Raw genomic sequence first — 22,009 nt, 5'->3', positions numbered from 1 at the left:
TTTCCGTGACTTTCTTGCAGAACTGGTCTAGCCGCACAAGTTTTTCATTTACCATATTCTCATGTTCAGCTTCTAAAATGAGCTGTAGGTGATTGAATTTAGATATGACGAAATGAATTTTTCAGCGCTGATTATAACATACACCTAAATAGTGTAAGAACGCAAGAAAGCAGGAGAAATGTCTACGCCGACACAGGTAGGGCAATTTAGACATTAATCATGTGGCGTTAAAGGAAGTTCTTTCGAAAATATGTCACATAAATGTATGGGAGTATATCAGAGATAAACAATGAGAAAATAATTTCTAGAATCAGGAACAATTTCGAATGTAAAAAGAAACACGGAAAGCAAGTGTTAATTAGTATTTTTAATACATTTTCGTTTATTTTGCAGCATTTTAGATTGACTCACTAAAACTTTACGAGAATTTTCCAGATTTTTTGTCGCCAAGGAGACACAGTTTAATATTATATAGTACACGTGTGCTGTCCTTGATTGAAATTTAATCCATTTTTTTTGTTAAATCACATGCATCCAACGAATTACTACCATTCGTGTGTTTTCTATTTGCTTTCATTGTCAAATGTAATGTTCATTGTTGCTTCAGTTTGTTTTTTTTTTCTTTAAATTTTGTATTTCTTCAAAAAAGAAAACCTTCTAGCCTAGCCAAAGTTATGTGCAATGTTAATGCAGTAATATCGCATCACTAACATTTTCGTTCAATAAATTAATAGCTGTTTACAGTTATTCCACAGAGATACCGTCATGAGAATTACAACATCGTTCACGTCCCTTCTCTTCCAAGCATCCACGCTTCGCACCTTTAAAGCTAAATTTAAAAAATAATAGTAATTCTAACTGACTATATTTACACGACTAAAATGTACAGTTTAATTTGAAATGTAACTGTTCTTTCTCACACGGCAGGTAGATTTAAAAGCCATCTTTAATATCATTCATGAACTACTCTAGTTACCGTCGATTAGGAAACATGCCTCCTCCCATAAGTTGGCCCTTTTTACATTGAAAACAGATCTTTTTATTCACACTTCTTAAATAGAAGTGATTTAGTTTGCAAAAAAAAAAGTTTACAAAACTGAACAAAATATAAACAAACAAAAAGAAAACAAAACCTAGTGTACTTTCTATTTCCCCAGTACTCAAGAGGGCCCACCATTAGAGTGCTTTTCGCAGTGCGACTTGAACTCGTCGCTCAATTCCCAGTCGTTTCGCCTCGCGCACACGACATGCGCCTCCTCACTGCATCCCCGCTGCAGACAGCCCACTGTCGCTCCGTGCTGCGAGCATATCCTGCACTGATGTCGGCAGCAGTTCCAAATGGCCGCCTCCAGGCCGACAACGCGCGTCCCAATGATGTGCACTCCGGGTGCCCACACCAAACAGTCCTCGTGCATCCACACCTCGTACGAGTCGTCTCCGGCTTTGATCATACCGTAGAAAATGTCGTCCGGGAACTGGGGCTGGTCGGACGGACCCGGCTGGGATGCTGCACTCGTACTTGGTACGCCGACAGCAACAGCAGCTTCTGATGCATTTTTTCGTTTTTTGGACTTTGGTTGCGATTGGTGGAAAGGATTCAGTTAGTGTATAATCATTACTTTCTTATACAAAATATATCACCGAGGGTAACATGAAGTTTAAAAAAAAAACTCTAAGCCCACACACAAAATCAAACAAGCTTCTTTCTTCATGAATATCAGGAATCAGTGAATTAGTACTTACCGCACTAGCTCCAGCGACCGGTGGTGGTTCCTCCTTTTTGATGAGCTTCGATTGTAAACTTTCTCGCGTCCGTTTCACATTAAAGTACTGTTCATCGGTTTGACTCTGTTCGAACTCACTGGATTTGGTACTGATAATGTAGGGCCCAAACAGGTCCCCTAACCTTTGTTTGTGCGGTCCCATTTTACAGAAAACGCACATCCAACTGGTGTCCGTCGTATCGGCGTCATACTTTGTGCTCAATGTACTTACATGCAGCCCGCGGATTTTGCTCTTTTCCGAATTGTTCATACTGTTGGTAAACTTTTTTGTTTTGTTCTGAGGTTTGTCCGAGTCGTCTTCGTTGATGGGAGTGTTAATCACCACGTGGCTGCCGTCCGATTTGATCTGAACGTACGGACCTTTGGATTTTCCGTTGGGGTCTACCATAGCTCCTCCGTCACTAGGTTTCGCCTTGTTGTTTTTTCCAGCCGTAGCAGACCCAGAACCGTTTCCTTTCTTCCCATTGCCCTTCGGCAGTGGCTTCTTGCCACCGCCCTTTCCACCTAAACTAGCAGCCCTTTCTTCGGCTGCTGCAAAGCTGGCACCTTTGCTCTGAACATTTTTCTTCTTTAGGACCTTTTTCCGCTTATTTGGCGGACCAGCCCCGGCCGATTTTCCTACATTTGCTCGTTTGGCAGCCGGGGTGAGAATCTTCTTCTGCGTTCCACTCGTGCTGGCCACGGGTGAAGCCTCGCTGGCATCGGCAGACGGACCACTAGACGTTGAAGGTGGGGCCGATTCTTCACTTTTGCCGGACAATTCAATGAGAATGTCGGTAGATTCAGTCGATTGTTTCGGTGATGGCGATTTCTTCCCGCTAGAGGGCGACGATTTTCCGGAACATGCTGGAAGACTCTCATCGATACCAGCAAACATTTCTTCCAGTTTATTTTCCACCTGTGGATAACAAGACGTGAAAGTTACGATTTACGATAGCTCTAAATTTAGCAAGCATTGGACAAGTCGCACATATTTGTATATGATACAGGGTGCGGCAGGAAAAAATGCGAATTTATTTTTTCATTTGAAATCTCTTTTTCATACATTTGAAGTTATCAATTTCATGTTTTGCTCGACGTTATCGTGGTGAGAAAAATCGACTCAAATAAGATGACTCTCCATTTGATATGCACGGTGAGTCACTTCAATCGAGTCAAGATTTCTCAACTCGATATACGAGTCCAGAGCTGCGTCACTTCACTCCATTCGTAGAATGCGCACAATGGGGCACGTTCGGTGTAGTACTAGATTTGTAGTAATGAGCTGATTTTTTGTAGGGTGAGAAGGTCAATTCTCCGTTTCTTTTTTTTTTTTTTTTTTTTTTTTTTGAAGAGTGACCAGGTGGAGCTGCAGGACAGCTAATAGCAAAGCCTGGACCCTTTCCCAACTTTCCCCCTACTAGAACCAATACTCACGATGGACTAGACGATGTCGTCAACTTGAGCAAAGTGTGTAGTAATTAGCATTGGGTCGTAGTAGTTTTTTAAAATACTGTTTTTAACTTTTCCCATCGCACTAGTGTTTTGATCGAATGGAAGCTCCAAAGATGATTTGATAATTGAACAATATTTCAGTAATCGAAAATCTTCGAGGTCACTGCATGAACAACATTCAGAGAGAAAAAAGGCTGTCTATGTTAACGCCTTCAGAGTACTATTCATAAGAAATATACAAAGAGCAAAAAAAAAATGTGTCGTAGCAAATTTTTAAAGATTTGATATTTCTGAAAATTATTCGAAGACAGCTACCAGAGCTAGCGTTTTTAGCCAATATGGGCAACTAGTTTTTCTGACAGCTTCCCCAAACAATAATCAGATAAAATCCTCAGTTATTTTCTAATACATTCTGAAAATTATTTCAAGCTGATTACCAATAGTGTCAATAACCGATGTTAGTCATTGACAGCACCAGCATCATCCCCAAATAACTGTCATATTAGTGTTAGATAACACTTTTTGAGCTTCCATTCGATGTTGTAAAGAAATTAGTCAAACCCTTTATGTCAAAATATAGTCTATAATGTATCAAATTGTGTTCCTAATTTCGCTAGTCATCTTCTGCATATCTGTGATAATCTCAGTCCAAAGTAATATTATATCCACCGTAACCCGTTACATTGTCACCCGTCCTAAGTCCTAAAGAAATATGTAACTATGTATGTATGTATGTTTTTGGTCAGTGAAATAATACCGTCTAAGATATAAAAACAAAAAAGTTCAGTTAACTGATTTTTGTCAAAAATAAAAATGATAATGGTTATTTGTCAACTTTTATCTATTCCTTCCTACAAAACCTATAAAAATAAGAAATACGAATACAAACTCCTAAAACCAACAGTTTTATCTTTACCTAATCAGTCCATAATTTTCTAATTGTAATGAATCTAATCTGTAAGGCTGTAAGTCAACTTATCCTAGCGTCCCCTGTCCTGTGTACTAACGAATTCAAGTAATGAATGATGAGTGTAACGCAGAGACTTCCCCTACCCACTCTTGCGTTACGTTAAATTTAACAATTATTGTTAAATTTAAGAAAATTCAAAGAATGCAAAGATTAGGTCTATGCAAGCTGAATTATAATTTGTTTTTGACTTGTGATAAATGCACAACGGATACTCCTTTGGTTCCCATTAGCACTTACGGCGATTCCTTCACTTGCGCTCAACTCGTAAACTAGATATATCTAGCTCTCAAGCCTTCAGTACACGCTTTGCCAAATGTGCAAATATTTGGCAAAATTTGACAAATTTTTTTGTCATGCGTGTACTGACCAAATAAATTTGCAATAACATTGTTGTGCAAATATTTGCCCAACTTTGTCACGGCGAATATTTGCTAATATTTCAAATTGAGCGTTTTTCAAGTAAGGTAATATAGCAAATATTTGGTCATGTTTGCAACTCCGATCAGTACTCGAGTGGCAAACATGTGCAAATGTGAATTTGTCAATTGTTTGTCATACGTGTACTGACCATTGACAAATAATAGCCAAACGGCAAACGTCTGCTAACGTCTGATACGTCAAATAGCCAAATATTTGCACATATTGGCAAAGCGTGTACTGAAAGCTTCAAAGTCCAAGCGGTGGTGAAGGAACTGGCGCTAAAGTGCTAATGGGTTAAGCCCTCCCATCGCGTCAAGATCGAATATCCAGGGGGAGGGTAGGTCAATTCTCCGTTTCTGCAATGAAATGGTGCAAAAAGTCTGGGTATTATTATTCCTTGCCTAATTTGATGCTGTTTGAGCAAAACTTAGGATAACTATGTTGTTGATGTTGCAAGAAATGGAAAAAACAACAACACTGTTGCCCAAAGTTTTGCTTAAACGGCGTCAAATTAGGCAAGGAATAATATAATACCCACGCTTTTTTACCATTTCATTGCAGAAACGGAGAATAGACCTTTTCACCATACGAAAATTCAGCTCATTACTTCAAATCTAGTACTTCACCGATCTGTCCTATAGGACAGCGGTGAAGTCAGTAACAGCGCCTTGAACTTTTCGCATTTTTTCCTGTCACACTGAACTATAGCCGTTTTACGCATAACTGTCCCTTGTTGAATGGAAAGCCCTATGTACACATGAGACAATTATGCGTAGAACGGCAAGTACTAGACGAGAGTTGAACCATAGACTTAACAATGAATCAATCGGAATAACCAACATGCACTTTTTTGTTTATGCCAAATGAATTTATGTCAAACCGATCTATGTTAATTGGCACTTTTTTGTTTACGCCAAATAAATTTATGTCAAAAGGATTTATGCCAATTGGCATAGATCCATCCTAGGGGCGGGGCGGGGGTGGGGTTTGACCTAGTGGCTACCGCTTCTGATTCGTATGAAGAAGGTCTTGGGTTCAATTCCTGGCCCGTCCTTTTCCTCCTACTTTGTATCCCTCTATCCACTTTCTCTATAGTTTGCTCTAACTAATTGTGTGTTCATATGTTCATAGCCATCGCTAGAACCAGAAACGATTGAAGAGCCGTTTCTCTTCCTTCCAACTTCACCAGCACAGTGTCAATCTATCAGATAACGCCTACGAGTTATGCAATCAAGCGAACTGTGCCGCATTAACTTCATAGTACCTAATAATCGAACTAATCTATCACCTGGCAATCAGAAAAAGGAAGGTTAGCGCAACATCTTCTTAAAAAAGATGAACGACCTCTCATAGACCCTCATGGGAAGGGTTGTTAGTGGAAGGGAAAAGTTCTTCTTCTTCTTCATGGGTCGACGTTCGCATTTGGAACTTGGCCTGCCTCTCTTCAACAAAGTGTTCTTTGAGCCCTTCCACAGTTATTAATTGAAGGGCTTTCTTTGCCTGCCATTGCATGAATTTGTACATTGTGTGGCAAGTACAATGATCAGGTATCAGTAGGTCGGCTCCAGAGGCATGTTCTCCTCCATTTGGGAAATTTGTGCCAAAGTACAATGATACTCTTTGCCCAGGGAGTCGAGAAAATTTTCCCGACCGGTACGGGAATCGAACCCGCCATCTCCGCATTGGTGATCCATAGCCTTAACCACTAGGCTATCTGGAGACCCCGAACGTTAAGGCACACAAAACATGTTTAGGCTGGGTCGAATCAGGTGTCTACAACATTCATCTGAGGTGATTCGCCACCATGCTTGCTGCTGGAGTGTTTGGTCGAAAATCTGAAATGGAAAATGGTAACAACTCCATTTGGATATTATATATCAGTGATACGCTCACAATAGATATATTTTTTACGATGTTATACAGCCAACTTACCTGAGCCGCCCTGAAATAAATTAATAATTAGCAGGAGAAATTTTAACATGAAAAATAAATAAAAACCAACAACTCCTGAACTTGGAATATTTCTACAATTTGTCCTGGCTATTGAAGACATGACAATTGCAAAATGAAAACCTAATTTGGTAAATCTAACGCATCATTCTAAGGTTATCTACCCACATTACAGGTAAAATTTACGATATAGGGGGATTAGGGGCATAATGGACACCCGGGGCGAAATGGACACCCCTGTTTTTGCCGAAACCGTTGACTTTTATGAAAAACTTTCAATGCATAAGTGTAAAGGAACAAGTCATTGTTCTATTTTTCAAAAGTATCATTTATATTCCTTCAGAATAACCAAAATATCCTTGAAATTGAAGCATGTTCTTCATATGGTGGATTTCTTATAATTTCGAAGCAGCAGCAAATAAGGCATTACGAGTGATTGAGTGTGTCCACCATACAAACAAGTGTATTGTTAGCTTATCTACATGTATACGTAGATTTAGCAATGAGAGAAGTATTATATTTTTGATCAGAACACAGTGAAAATAGCAATTTTTATGTTGTAGTCTATTCGGGGCGAAATGAACACTGGCAATTTTGAATGGATGTACGCGCGTTGCATACTGTTAGGCGTTTTAGAGAGTTTGAAAAAATTCAATCCGAGTTATGTAAACTCGTCTAAGGTGGAGTATTAAATATGTGGTATTGATACAGCAGATACAGCATAAAATATGCAGGGGTGTCCATTATGCCCCGATGGGTGTCCATTTCGCCCCGTACCTTTCCTGCCAGCCCCAAAAAACACACGGTTTTCAATTCATTATTTCTTCACAATAATGACATTCTACTAGCTGTAAATGATTGAAATGCGTAGAAAACAAGTTAAAATTGTAAGCCAACTGATAATATGTCAAGTTTTTGTCTGTTATACATGCCTAACATACTCATTTGCTTAGGGTGTCCATTATGCCTTTAATACCCCTAGCTAAATATACAGCATTCTCATTCTTTATGTTTAGCGTTTAGGTATTTACGGGTGTGCTTGAGCATTTAGTTTAGGTAGGATAGTTGTCTTTATCCTGTAGGTAATAATCTGGAGAGGGAATTCCCATTCCGCTAAATGGTACTCACCATTTTTTTTTTGAAATTCTTCCTGCACAAAAAAAATCAGCAAAATAAATTGCTGGATTTCAGCATCATTTTTGCTGAATTTCAGCACAACGTTGCTGATCAACTGTCAAAATTGCTGTATGGTTCAGCCACTTGAAAAATTATTGCTGATATTGCGCATTTCCCACACCACTGGACCCCTTTCGCAGTTAGTATAACTGCGGGATCGTGAATAAAACTGCGATTTTGCATCGAATCGTGTCGGTGTCTTCTGCGCATTTATGCATTACAAAGTGCTGAATAAGTGCGCAGAAGACACCGAAACGATTCGATGCAAAATCGCAGTTTTATTCACGATCCCGCACTTATACTAACTGCTAAAGGGGTCCAGTTGGGTGGGAACTGCGCAATACTAAGTAAATTCGTATTGCTGAACGCAATCAGCCCAAAAAATTCAGCAAAGTTTGCTGAATACCAGTAAACAAAATTTGCAGTGTAAGGTAGTGAAGTAAATTTTGTGAATATCAAAGATTTCTAAACTTCTTGCTTCGTTATGCTTTCAAGGATTTGTAATAGGTCGTACAGTTTGTATGTCGTCCTTTCTTCAATTGATACTTGTCTGTTAATGCTAGCTAGATAATAACTATGCAAGCTATGAACAATCAACTTACCTCTTCGAAACTTTTGTCCGTATCGTTTCTTCCCAACTCGGTTTTATCATCACCGGGAAGTGAAAGTGGTTCCTCGGCTGCCTTCACGGGACCGTTACTCCTTCGGGAACTGGACCGTTTCTGACCTGCAGGAACAGCCGGTTCCACTGGCAATTGCTGAGGAGTGGTGGTGCTTCGTGGTGGAGGTGCACTGACAACGCCATCGTTCTCGGTGCTGGAGATCATTGCCGCTATTTTGTCGATGGTTTCGCAATCGTCCGAATTAGACTCGCTGTCTTTGCGGGTGGATTCCATGACGACCGCTGCAGCGGCGGCTGACAGAACATTGGCGATACCGGAGCACACCGACGGAGACTTTCGCCCTTCTCCGTTGGCCGAACTGCTTTCGGTCAGATTTTGCAGATTTACTCGGGTACTGTCCGAAAGATCCGTAATGTGTGGACTATGACTACTATCACTGGCCAGGCCTTGACTGAGACTGCTGATTCCCTCCAAAGCGAGAGTAGCAATATCATTCCGCACCGCAATGTTAGGCCTCATCGGATCAATTCCTTCGATTCGATCACATTTGTCTGCGCTGACGTCTCCCCCGCCGAGAAACTCGTGCATCCTGTCCAGCTCCTCGCTGCCCATTTTGCTGGTGCGATCGGGCTTGCGCCGTCTCCGCGACTTGCTCGAGTTAGAATCGGTTGAATCTTCGTTCGAAGTGATGCTTTGCTCGGTGGGAGATGTTCGATCCGTATTGGACGCCGGTGGGGCAACACTGGTCGGTACCACCGGTGAAGCGGTGGTAGATGAATTGTTGGTTTTACTACCGGGGTTATTACCGGTGGTGGCTTCTAGTGTCGATGGCACATTTGTAGGATTCATTGGAAACGATGTATTTACACAGGCAGTTGCCGCCTGTTGGTCCATTGAATGTAACAGCGCGGGCGTTGGCGGACTCCGACTTCGGGTCGGGCTGTGGTTAGGAGGAACAGGTGTCCGCAGTGGCGAATCTGTGAATAGTGATTTATAATTAGGACCTGAGGCTTTACAGCTTAGAGCTCTACAAGCATTTCTTTAGTTATCAACTGGAAAGCTTTCTTTGCCAATTTACCATCTGTCTGTATACTGTTTAACAGGCACGAAGAAATTCTGTGCCGAAGGAATTCAAGACAGTTTTAAAGAAACTGGCTGGAATGACCGAGAATTGATTCCAGGCACCCTCAGTTTGGCTATATGAGCCATGCATTTGCAAAAATATCACACAGCCAAAGAAAAATTAAGAGACCATCTTCTAAATAAGAAAACATTTATTTCAACCTTTGCATTTTCACGTAGGGTTCTTATCTAATTTTCGTCTTCCTTAGCACCGACCAATGATGATCGAGTTTATTCTTGCACCTCGCCTAATGCCTCATTGCCAATTTGATATCATTTGCTAATTTTTAACTTAGCTTTCATACCACGTTAAAATATATTGTGAAAGAGCTATAATTTCCTTTAAATAATAAGATTAAATAGTTGTCCCTCGAATTCTGTTTCCGTCTTGCCCAAGTCTATTTCGGGCGAAACCTGAATTTAGTTCCGGGCACACTTTCTACGTGACACTATGGTACATAGGATGGTCAAAAATTATGATTTGACCGTAGGTGCTTATTCGAAAAGTCGATCTAATTATTCACAACGCAAATCAAATTATGTTTTCAAAGGGTGATTGAACGGAAAGCTTTTTAAATAAGGTGGATGTAGCTTGAAAATAACGACCAAAACATTTTAATTAATATTTTTGCCAACCAGATTATTATACGCCAACACTGTGCAACGCGGAAATCATTCTCTGTGATTGTAAAATACGATGTTTCATATACAGAAAATCCACGCACACTTTTGTTTGCTTTGCACCCTCCCTAGACGATGAAAGCTTGTGCTACTGATTGTGCTACTTTTCCCCAAATGTCGGTTCCCCGAATGTCGTTTTCCCGAATGCCAGTTCCCCGAATGACCCGTTTCCCCGAAAGTCAGTTCCCCGAATGACCCGTTTCCCCGAAAAGACTATACATTACATCCTTGTTCGAAATGATCACTTGCCACAACATGTTCGTGATCCTGGGGACTAAGTTGTTCAAAAAGTTAATCGATCATAATTTGACAAGTCGTTAGAGTCAATTTGGTTCTAAAAAGAACGAGCAGCCATGGAAAGAAGGAGTCATATTACCCTTCTTCATTCAGCAGTGTTTCAGCAGATCTGAGGAGCAATAGAACATGGAAGAAACGTCTATAAAATAAAGAAGGGAGTGATTCGGGGAAAAGGGTCATTCGGGGAAAAGGGCCATTCGGGGAAACGACATTCGGGAAATCGGCGTTCGGGGGAAACGACATTCGGGAAACCGGCATTCGGGGAAAAGTAGCACAACCGCTTGTGTTTACATTTTACCGATGATGGGGAAAACTGATTTATTTGAAAAATTGAACAACTTTTACTGCATTCTGCAGCAGTATAGAATCCAACTTTGAAGAGCTACAGAGCTTTTGTGGGGTGTTTTGTCTAATACAAAACGAGAAAAAAATGTGAAGTCGCAAGCGGAGTGAAATTGATACGTCAAATTTTGCGTAATTATTCGATTTCCAGTGCTAAGGAGCGTGTTTATCGATAGTCTACATCTTTTTGCTTCCATTTAATGAGGCATCGGCAGAGGTAAGTAAGAATATCGAAATGATCTGTTATTTTCAATCTGAGGAGACGAATATTAGAGCATGCGACGAAGTAAATTTTTACCCTATCAAATCAAATAATCTTCCATGAAAACCATACAACATCTTCGTAGTTTTTGTCAAGAGCAAAGCCAGACATTTCAACCTAAAAATCGTTTACACATGCCATCTTGAACCTATTCTCGTAATTTGTTTAGGAAGTCTAGGAATGTCCCTATTCGCATAAAAGTATCATCTTTGCTGGATTTCCTATTCACATAGGACTGCAAATAGAGATACTTAAACATGTGCTGTTATAGAATTTCGATTACAATAAAATTACATTCCAGGCTGTCAAAGACAAGCGTTTATAATTACCAATTTTTCAACAGTTTTAGTATAATCAAAAATGTTCTTTATTTGTATCGACGCATGGATAAATTGTTGATCCATGGATGATAAAATTATAGAAATTCATCGTGTATTGGCTGAGTTTTTGGTGAGTGAAACCTAAATCTAATGCCATCCAACGTCAAAAATGAAACTTACTCCTTTTTGGCGACACCGAGGCTGCGCTGGCTTGCATAGCATGCAAGAGAATATCTTTCATTAAATCGGTTGATTCGTTGTTGGATGACATCTGAAAAAATGGGAAACAATGTATGAATTTCAAGGATATATTATGTCAGAAAACGTCAGAACTTACGTTATCCCTCCCGTTCTTCCCAGCTTCATTGTTAATCTGTTTGGCATCCTTGATATGCAATCCACCAGGGATCATCGCTGCAAATTCGCTGGGTGCTCCCATGTTTGTTGCTGGGTTCGGCGCTGTTCCACCGCTATGCCCACCCAGTGGCCTGTTAATACTATTGCTGCCGTCAATGCTACTACCACTGCTACCGCTACTACTGCTACTCATCATATTGTAATATCCGTTTCCACCGGCGCTGCCGGTGCCTAGGCCCATACCACTAGTTCCGCTATTTCCCAGAAAATTACAGGAAACAGCATTACCACTTCCACCAACGCCCACCGCACCTGCGCCACCGCCACCGGAAACACTCGGATGCTGATTTGATTGACGATCCTTTAGAGTCGCTGTTGATTGTATTACGCCACCGATCTGCGTGGCCGATGGCGAACGATTGAGGTTCCTGTTGAAGAAGTGAAATTTGATTTGAGTTATCTTAGCAGTAATATATTTCGCTGTCGATTTTTTTTTCTTTTTTTTTTTTGAAATGCTCTACGTCATAAGAAACTCATTTCCTGTAATAACTATTCCCGGAAAACTACAGCAACCGATAAAATCAATGGAATTAGAAGTACCTAACGACATATTTTCTGAGAGCGAGGGTGTTGTTTACTCGTAGTATTACATTTCCCGGAATAACATGACGTGGATTGACGAATGCTACAGATCTGCCGTGTGCAGCATAGTTGTTCTATGGCAATTCATACTAACATGGGACAACTATGCTGCACACGGCAGGCATGCACTGGCATAAAAAATAACGACTGAGAAGTCCAAAATGAAAGTTTCAGCAAAACTTACGGGTTCATGTGATGTGGCGGATGCTGTTGTTGTTGTTGTTGCTGTTGCTGCTGCTGTTGATGGTGATGATGTGAATGATGGTGCTGTTGTTGCTGCGGAGGCTGTTGACCATGTCCAGGAATCATCTTGGGATGAAAGTGATCGTTCTGGTCCGGCATCGGAGGACCGCCCAGACCGGGTGGAATGTTCGAGGGCAGATGCTGTTGAGGTGGGCCCGGTTGTTGCGGATTGGCCCCCTTCGGAGATGGCGTACTTCTGGCGGCCGACGACAGAGACAAATCCACAGATCCAAGCGGCATGCCGGAGCTACGCCCAAATGCTGGCAGCATTGGATTGATTTCTAGATTCTGTAGGAAAAAAAAGCTACGATAAAGATTCTGCCGAACAAAGAACCAGAGAAAATTGTAACTCACGTTCTTGTGGTTAGCAGTCATGAAGTTGTATAGCTGATCCTGATGAGTCGGCGGTGTGTGCCACGTCACCGGAGATCTTGCCATGGATCGCTCACTGGACATGTGGGCCAACTGCGGTTGCCGTGGGATGTACGGCACCTGCAATCGAGACTGTCAGTGATAATTTCCTTTAACAACTGTTCCATAACGTTACCTGCAACGGATTCCAAGTGGAATTCGGTTGACCTAGACGTCCATGTGGGGGATTGTGACCAGACATGTTGTTGATTTGATTTGTGGGTTACTTTTCACAAAGTAAGGTTTTCCATTCGAGCGATTGTGGGTTACGTTTGCCTTGCACCTTTTGATAAATGATTGCGTTTATAAACCTGGTGATTATTATAGAAAAATAATGTAATTTTTTTGTGAGCATTGTTTGAGAAATTTGACACCATGTTACGAAGAATCGATCAGCGAAAACTTGGGAGAAGGTACTGTGAAATGTTGTCATACAAGCAGTGATTTTTTTACTTCTGGTAAACCTACATATGACTTTCAGAATAACGTATCCTGCTGAAGTGTACTTGCGTGCTATTCCGCAATATTACGTTTTCAAAATTACCTACATGAAGCTTTATCTGGAAGCGACGTTTATTTTCGTGAATATACACTACCCATCATAAGTATACACTCACAAACAGTATTGCAACAGTATTGAATTATCCTAACTCACCTTGATATCTCCAAAACTTGAGGACTTACAAAGATGCTGGAGATTCCTCTAGAAATTATGATTCTGAGGATTCCATCCGGAATCCCCTCTGGAGATTCTTCCAAGAGTTCTAGGAATTCTCCTAGGATTTTCTCTGGAAATTTCTGCCCGATTTCCTTCTAAGTTTTTCTAAGAGCTCTTTCTTTGAATTCCTTCAAGAGTTTCTTCTAAAGAATTCTCTAAAAATTCCTTCTTGGGGATTCCTCAAGCAGTTCGTTCTGGAGATCTCTTGAGGATCACTCCAGAAAATTCTTGTGGAGATTTCAATGGAAGCATCTTCAGAGATTTGCTCAAAAAATTATCTCTGGGGATTGCTCTAAAAGTTATTACTGGGTATTTTTTCGGGAGTTCCTTCCGAGATTTTAGAAGGGAGGTTCTTCAGGAAATTAATTCAATTCAAAAGATCCCTGCCCTTTCTTGGAGTTCTCTGAAAATTTCAATGAGTGTGGCCTTAGACATTTCAATGGAAGTTCTCAAAAAGTTTTATTTCAAGTATTCTCCTTGGAGTTTCCTCCCAGATTTGTCTTTGAGGATCCCTACCGGAGTTCCCTCTGAAGCTACCCCCAGGAGTTTTCTCTGTCAATTCTTCCAGAAGCCCTCTTTTGGGACGCTTACACCAGTTCCTTTCGGGGATTTTAAAAGAAGTGCCTTCAGGGGTTTTCCAGGAATTCCTTCTGGGGATTCCTACAGGAGTTTTCATAGACGATTATTTCAGGAGATTGCTTCAGAAATTCCTCCAGCAGTTCTCTCTGGAAATTCTGCAAAGAATTTTTCCAAGATTTTTTTTTCGGTGATTTCTTTTGGTGATACTTCTCAGTATCCGTATCGTTCAGACAGGATTATTATTTTAGGAATTCCTAGTAGGAACTCTTGGAGGAATCCAATCCACAGAGGATAATACAGGAGAAATCCTTTAAAACAAATCTTGGAGGGATCTTCAAATGTAACTCCTGGAGGTTTCCCCAGAGAGAACTTATGAAAACAAAATACTATGGGAACATCAATTTATATCTTTAGGGGAAAATCTTGAAAAAAATACTACTGAAGGAATCCTTACCGGTATTCTTTGGAGAAATTACCTACAGAAACATCAATTGAAATCTTCAAAAAGAACTCCTAGAGGGCCTAGAATACTCCGAATAAACTCCTGGAGAAATCACAAGAGCGAAATCTTCTAGGAATCTCCAGAGGGAACTCCGGAAAAATTTTTCCAAGATTTTTTTTTCGGTGATTCCTTTTGGTGATACTTCTCAGTATCCGTATCGTTCAGACAGGATTATTCTTTCAGGAATTCCTAGTAGGAACTCTTGGAGGAATCCAATCCACAGAGGATAATACAGGAGAAATCCTTAGAAACAAATCTTGGAGGGATCTTCAAATGTAACTCCTGGAGGTTTCCCCAGAGAGAACTTTTGAAAACAAAATACTATGGGAACATCAATTTATATCTTTAGGGGAAAATCTTGAAAAAATACTACTGAAGGAATCCTTACCGGTATTCTTTGGAGGAATTACCTACAGAAACATCAATTGAAATCTTCTAGAGGGCCTAGAATACTCCGAATAAACTCCTGGAGAAATCACAAGAGCGAAATCTTCTAGGAATCTCCAGAGGGAACTCCGGAGCCCGGAAGGCTCCTGATCCCCAAATAGAACTCCTGGAAACAATTCTTTATAGAGACTTCCACTTAAAACCCTATAAGAAGCTCCAGAAATAATAACACCGACGAACCGACGTGACAGCTAGAACAAATAAATTCAAATTTGTTGTCCGCGACGCCATGATGAAAAATAGCCGAACACTATCACCACCTCTATAACGGCTCGCGATGATTTGATAGCTCGACACCAACCCCCCGTGTGTTCATATAGGAAACGGTTCGCGTCTGTGCTGACTTGACAGAAGCGATCGCTCACTTCGCTGGTCGACCGTTAAATTAGGGGGAGACAGTTTTGGATCACCACTGTCACGTCGGTTCGTCGGTGATAATAATCCTGGAAGAACCCTCAGATGTTTGTCGTAGAGGCCGGCCCGTGCACAAGTGAGGGGTTTTAGAGGTTTAACCCCTCCCGGATGATTTCCCGAGCAGGGAATGAGAACAGAACTATAACAAAATGATAACTTATTTTGTTATTGATAACAAAACGAAATCAAAACGAGTTTTCGTTTCGATTTTTTAAAATTGAATATCAAATTGAGATATCATTTTGTTATCATATCAAAAACTCAATGATAATAAGATTTGATTTCAAAAATCCAAAATAGGTTTAACATGTTTTTAGTTTTAATTTTACCGTGGAGGGCCTCTATTCTGCGCACCTAAGACCTTTTTAATTTCATTGAGCTGTAATAAATTGCTATTCGCACCGATGTGTCTGAATTTTTGACAGTGCATAGTTACAAGCCTTGTTAATAAGTGAAAAGTATGATGTTTATACAAAACATTGATTTTTTTTATGTAAAATTAAAGACATTCTAAATTTGGTTCCTATTTCTGCGCACCCTTTTTCAAAGTTTTCAATTCTGCGCACATGAAATAAATTAAAATTTTAAAGTGATAACTTGTTGTAATTAAAACATAAGTCATAGATGAAATTCAATTAAATTCCACATTTTAAACTTTTATACGAAATTACGATAGTACTGGCACAGACTTGTCCCCATGAAGCCCCTCCTTGGCAGCTTTGCTAACGGACACAGATTCCAGGGAATTTTCAGTAACTTCAAAACCAATTTATTTATTTTTTCAAAATAATGGTCGTTTAGTTTGAAACATTTGAACATTTAAAAAAAATCATAACAATGGAAACAATATTTAAAAGATATATTTGAAGCTAACATTGTATAAGCATTCATGTGTCGTAGTTTCCTACTGTTATAAATGAGTCATTATATCCTATTTTTTACATTCTTCGTGTGTTCGCGTTTGGTATTGAATATTGTCAAGTTTATATCTATCATGATACTTAGGTAAAATCTAAATAATTTATTATCTAATAAGTATTACATCAGTAGCAGAGGCTGTACGGACTGAACGAAACTTAACACTAGACAACGGACACGACACACATTACAAGCACCAGTGAATACGAGGAAGAAACATTTCTTGCGAAAAGTTTCATCACTCGGAGCGGGAATCGAACCCTTACCCCATGGTATGGTACGTTTATACGCTTGGTGACGATAACCGCACGGCCACGAGGCTCCACCTTGAAATTTGAACCTCCAAATTTGAACTACAGAGTGATTATTTCCAGTTCAATATTTTAGAACTGCACCCTTCGTACTTTTGTATGAAAATAACGACGAGTTTCACAGTGCTCCAAAGTTTCTCACACTTTGGCATAAATGATTGATCAAATGTACATTAGGCCGTCCCTTATTTTGCAAAAATTAGAAATGTTATAAGTTCGTTAGTGGAAAATGATCGTTTTAGCTAAGAAATGATCGTGTCAAAACTTGAAGTCCATATCTCAAGGCTAAGTGGTCCCTCAAGGGGCCTGAAGTTGTCAAAAATGGTATGGGAACAAAAAACCATGAAATTTTTTTCGACGAAAAAATACGCTATTCTACTAAAACCGGTGTTTTTAGGACCCTAAAGGGCCGAAAATGTGCTTAGATTTGCGATATCTCTACTCTGAGTTATTGACAAAAAAACAACCGAAAAATCAGCATTTTCGACCATTTTTTTAGATCCCGAAGGAAAACTACCCTATTTTGTTCAATTACTTAAAAACGAGTAGAGATATCGCACTTCTAAGCACATTTTCGGCCCTTTAGGGTCCTAAAATCACCGGTTTGAGTAGAATGGCGTAATTTAAAGTCGAAAAAAAATCATATTTTTTTGGTCCCATACCATTTTTGACAACTTTAGGCTCCTTAAGGGAGCACTTAGCCTTGAGATATGGACTTCAAATTTTGACACGATCATTTCTTAGCTAAAACTCACGAACTTATAATATTTCTTTTTTTGCAAAATAAGGTACGGCCTAATGTACATGAAACGATTCTTAGCGGTAGAAACGCTGAAAGTCTTTTAAAAACTATTATAACCTTATTTCACATTTCTGAATCGTTTCAACAAGTTTTTATCTAACAGTGGAAATTTAGTAAGATGAGATCGATAATAGTCGCCGTTGATGGCGGCATTTTTTTTAGCAAAATATCAAAATGAATACTAAATTTGTTATTAAATTTTAGTTATTACCCTATGGAATTGATAACTCCCTGAGAACTGTGTATGATATCAAGTCGAAAAAAAATGATAACAAAATGAGATATCAATTTGTTATCAATGAGAACTTATTTAGTTTTCAATTAGATAGTCCAGTACATTTTTTTGTTATCAGTTTTTGTTATGTTAACACTTAAGTCATACATAATGAAAACTCATTTTGTTATCAAAATACGTGATATCTAAAATACTCAATTTGTTTTCAATAAGTTCTCATTCCCTGCTCGAATTATACACTAGGCGCCCCTCCGTCCTTTGCAAAAACTAGGAAAAATCCCTCCCTTTTGGCCTTTTCTGTGCACGGACCTGCCTAGTGGAATTCCCAAATGGAACTCCTGGGGCAAATCTTTGCAGAAATTTCCACTGAACTCTTCAGAGTAAACTCCTGGAGGAATTCCCTAAGGAATTTCTTGGAGGTATTTCCAAAGGGAACTCCAGTTGAAAGAGAAATTACCTAAAGACACGTTCATTGAAAATCCGAAATGGAACTTCTGGAAGAATTTCCAGGAGCAATTTCTTGGAAATCTTGATGAGGGCAGAATGAGAATGAATCTCCCGATGTAATTTCAAGAAAAATCCTTAAAGGATAAAGAAACTTTGGAAGAATCCCTGGAAGGAAATTCTGGAGATATCACCTGGGAAAATTACTTAAGGGAATTTCCATTTAAATCTAAAGATGAAATTCCTGGAACAATCCTCAAAAGATCTCTAGAGGGAACTTCTTAATGAGTACCCAGGAGCAACTCCTAGAGAATGTCCCTTAAAGCTCTTTCATTGAAACCCCCAGAATGAACTCCAGGATAAATACCCAGATGAAATTCCTAGAAGAATCCTTAGAGTGATCTCCTTGATAAATTTCTAAAAGAACTTCCATTGAAATCATCAGAAAAAACTTCTGGAAAATTACTCCTCGAGGACTCCCCAAAGGGAGTCCTGGAGAAATTCCCCGCATAAATTTCCAAATGGATCTCCTCAAGGATCGCCTGGATGATTCTCTAAAGGGAACTCCTGGCAAAATTCCCTGCAGAAACTATCATTGAAACCTTGAGGAGATATTCCTATATGAGCTCCCAGAAGAAACTCCTGGAGGAATACCCCGAGAGAAATACTAGTTAATTTCCTAAAGGGAACTCCGATACGAATCATCCCCACAAAAAAAATCCTGGAGGAATCCCTAGCAGGAATTTCTGAAAAAAAAAACCTATAAGAAACGCCTGAAAGAATACGTCTGAACGAATCCTCAGAGGTTTTTCCTGGAGGAATCCCCAATGGGCACTCCAGGAGAAATTCCCTGAAGATACTATCATTGAAATCTCCCGCAGAAATTCTCAAAGGGATCTCTTGACTATTTTTCCAAAGGAAACTCCTGTAGGACAGAGGAAACTCCTGCAGAAATCTCCTAAGGGAATTTCTGGAAAAGTTTCCTGAAGGCACTTCCTTTGAAATCTCCAAAAGGTGCTTCACTAGAGGTAATTCCCAGAAGAAACTCCTAGAGGCACTTTCATTGAAACCCAAGAAGGAACTCCAGGATGAATCCCCAAGTAGAGCTCTTAGAAGAATTTCCAAAGCGATCATCTGAATGAATTTCTGAAGGAACTTTAATATAAAAATCTAGAGAAGCAACTTCTTAAAGAATACCCAGGATAACTCTTGGAGGAATACCCAGAAGTAATACCTGGGAAGATTCCCAGAAGAAACTTCCTTTGAAATCTTTAAAAGAACTTTGTGGAGCAATTCTCAAGATCTCTGGAGGCATTTTTAGGAGGAATTCCTATGCTTTTGAAAGAATTACCAAAGGTAACTCCAGGAAAAAAAACAAACAGGAACTTCCATAAAAATTTCAAGGGAAAACTCCTGAAAGAATATTCAAGAAGGAAACTCCTGTAGAAATTACTTGCAAATTGCCAGAGGAAACTCCTGGAGGAGTTCCCAGAAAGCACTCCGAGAGGAATTATCCCCAGAGACATATGTTGGAGGAATCTCCAGAGTGAACTTCGGCAGGAATCCATAGAGACAAATCCTGAATGAATTTCCACAGGGTACTCCTGGTTGAAACTTCAGGAGCAACTCCTATTCATTTTAATGAATTTCGAAATGGCTCACATCAGGATTATAATTTGACTAGTTTAATAGTTTTAATAGTTTAATAGTTTATTTTCAAAATTAGTATTAATTATGATTTCTTAACTTAATAGCAGTTTGTAGTGTGATCAAAATTATAGCGTGGCTAAAAACATATTTCATTGTTTTATCAATTTAGATACATTTGGATCATCACAAAGAATAAAATTGAAATACATCAGTTTATCAAGCATAATAGAAATAGTTCACTTACCGGCACGTCGCTGCAGTTATAAAACAGTAATAAATTCACAATTTTCATTTGCGTATTCAATAATTCTAAACAAAATTGAAACCCAAAGAATGACACATCCCGTGGAACACCAAATTTAAAAAAAAATACTCCTTCGGTTCAATCACGACCAACTTTTTTCAGTGTCCAAGGCACAAATAAACGCACATTTCATGAGAAATCGCACATCCGCGGCCGGCTGAAAATTTTACCCAATTTTAGCTACCTTGAAACTCCCAAAATCTCTTGAATCATAGCCCAAAAAATCGATCCTTCATTCATGGTGTCAAACCTTTCCCATTCACATTATCCTTCTTCTTACAGTGATTGTAGGATTTTACTGGTATCCGAGGGGCACAGAGAATGTACGAAAACACACACTCTTCTCGGGAGTCGGACACGGCTGCTTGCTAATCCCCAGCCTCCCTTTTCTTCTTCACATCCGAGAGCTGGAACGAGCCCCAAGCGGCGGAAATATCCAGCCTTCCGTGACGAAACTGTCCACGTAGAATCACTCGTTTCGTTTCTGGTGCCGATTGTGAAAAATGCTTTCCAGTTTCGCTTCACACTGGGCCTTTTTGACGGGCGACCACGGCTGCTGAACGACGGACAAACTATTCTCTCGTCTCTTCTTTTGTTCAATATGGCGTTCCCTTTTTCGGTCGGGCCGCAACAACGAAACACACACACACTCGCACGCACGTCCGCTGAATCGAAAAATCCGTCGCACAAACACACGAACACTCTGACAGCACACCGATTATCCTGGCGATGCGAGATGTCAAAAATGTGCAACTTTACCTTCTGCGGAGAGCAAATTGTTATCAATGAGTTTTCATGAAAAACAGCTTGCACGCTGCCTGTTCTCGACAAGAATTCACTCGCACTTGATTAAACATAAGAAAAATTAAAGTTTTTAGCACAGCAAGACTTCAATTTACGAGAAAAACTTTTTTTTCGGACGCGGTCGATCGCGAAACGACGAGAATGCAAAATTTTACGATACACCTGTAAATTGAAACGCGGTTTGACAGCTGTCGATATCGGTAAAGAAGATCGATGCACTATTTTTTTTCATAGGGGGTTCGTTGTTAAATCAAGCTCGCCGAAAAAGAAGTCGTCGACTTTTTACACACGCGAAAAAAACAGATTACCCAAAACATGCGTTAAAAGAATGCAAAAATAAACCGCTTGAACTTTTTACCCAGCAGTGGATTGTTTCCTCGCTCTGCCCCTCGCAATGTGGTCAAAAACAAAACAAGAAGCAGCTACTTAGCCGATAATGTTGGAGCGAGATGCCAAATTTGGGTTTATAGGGCTCTGCATGAAATTATCTCCTTCTCTTTCACTCTTACAGAAATTTTGTAAACAACAAGGCCAAGAAACGTCAAAACCTCATACAAAATCAAAACAGTGCAGTGCCCTATTGCCGTTTACCCGAAAGTGGGTTTATTTCAACCCACTAGGGTACTTTGAAACAAGCTTTGAAAGTCAACGCTGGGTAGAAAGAACTTTAAGATGGGTTGCAATTTTCTGCCGGGAATAATGAGTGAAAAAACCTATCACAGAGAAACAGACGTAACACCAGCGGCGTCATGGTCGCAATTTTTTCCGCAGTCAAGTTCGCAGATTGTGAACAATCCTCGGTACTCACTTTACGTAATTTATGTTTAGTCCCTTACTGTCAGAGCTG

General features: G+C 39.8%; 1 protein-coding gene across 1 annotated transcript; it reads right to left on the bottom strand.

Annotated features, from left to right (window-relative positions):
- Positions 1-358: 358 nt before the first annotated feature.
- LOC109416326 (uncharacterized protein CG5098) lies at positions 359-21,336 on the bottom strand. The gene is made up of 9 exons (XM_062852766.1): positions 20,639-21,336; positions 13,171-13,345; positions 12,978-13,115; positions 12,565-12,911; positions 11,719-12,166; positions 11,562-11,652; positions 8,337-9,334; positions 1,744-2,682; positions 359-1,571 (listed from the first exon to the last, which is right to left on the bottom strand). The coding sequence occupies exons 2-9, from the start codon at positions 13,234-13,236 to the stop codon at positions 1,161-1,163; spliced, it is 3,438 nt and encodes a 1,145-aa protein (XP_062708750.1). The 5' UTR covers positions 13,237-13,345; positions 20,639-21,336; the 3' UTR covers positions 359-1,160.
- Positions 21,337-22,009: the final 673 nt, after the last annotated feature.

The sequence above is a fragment of the Aedes albopictus genome, chromosome 2 (genome assembly GCF_035046485.1).
Source record: "Aedes albopictus strain Foshan chromosome 2, AalbF5, whole genome shotgun sequence".
In the NCBI taxonomy this organism is placed as follows: Eukaryota; Metazoa; Arthropoda; class Insecta; order Diptera; family Culicidae; genus Aedes; species Aedes albopictus.
The sequence above is the reverse complement of the archived record's forward strand: the minus strand, read 5'-3'. Positions and strand labels throughout refer to the sequence as shown.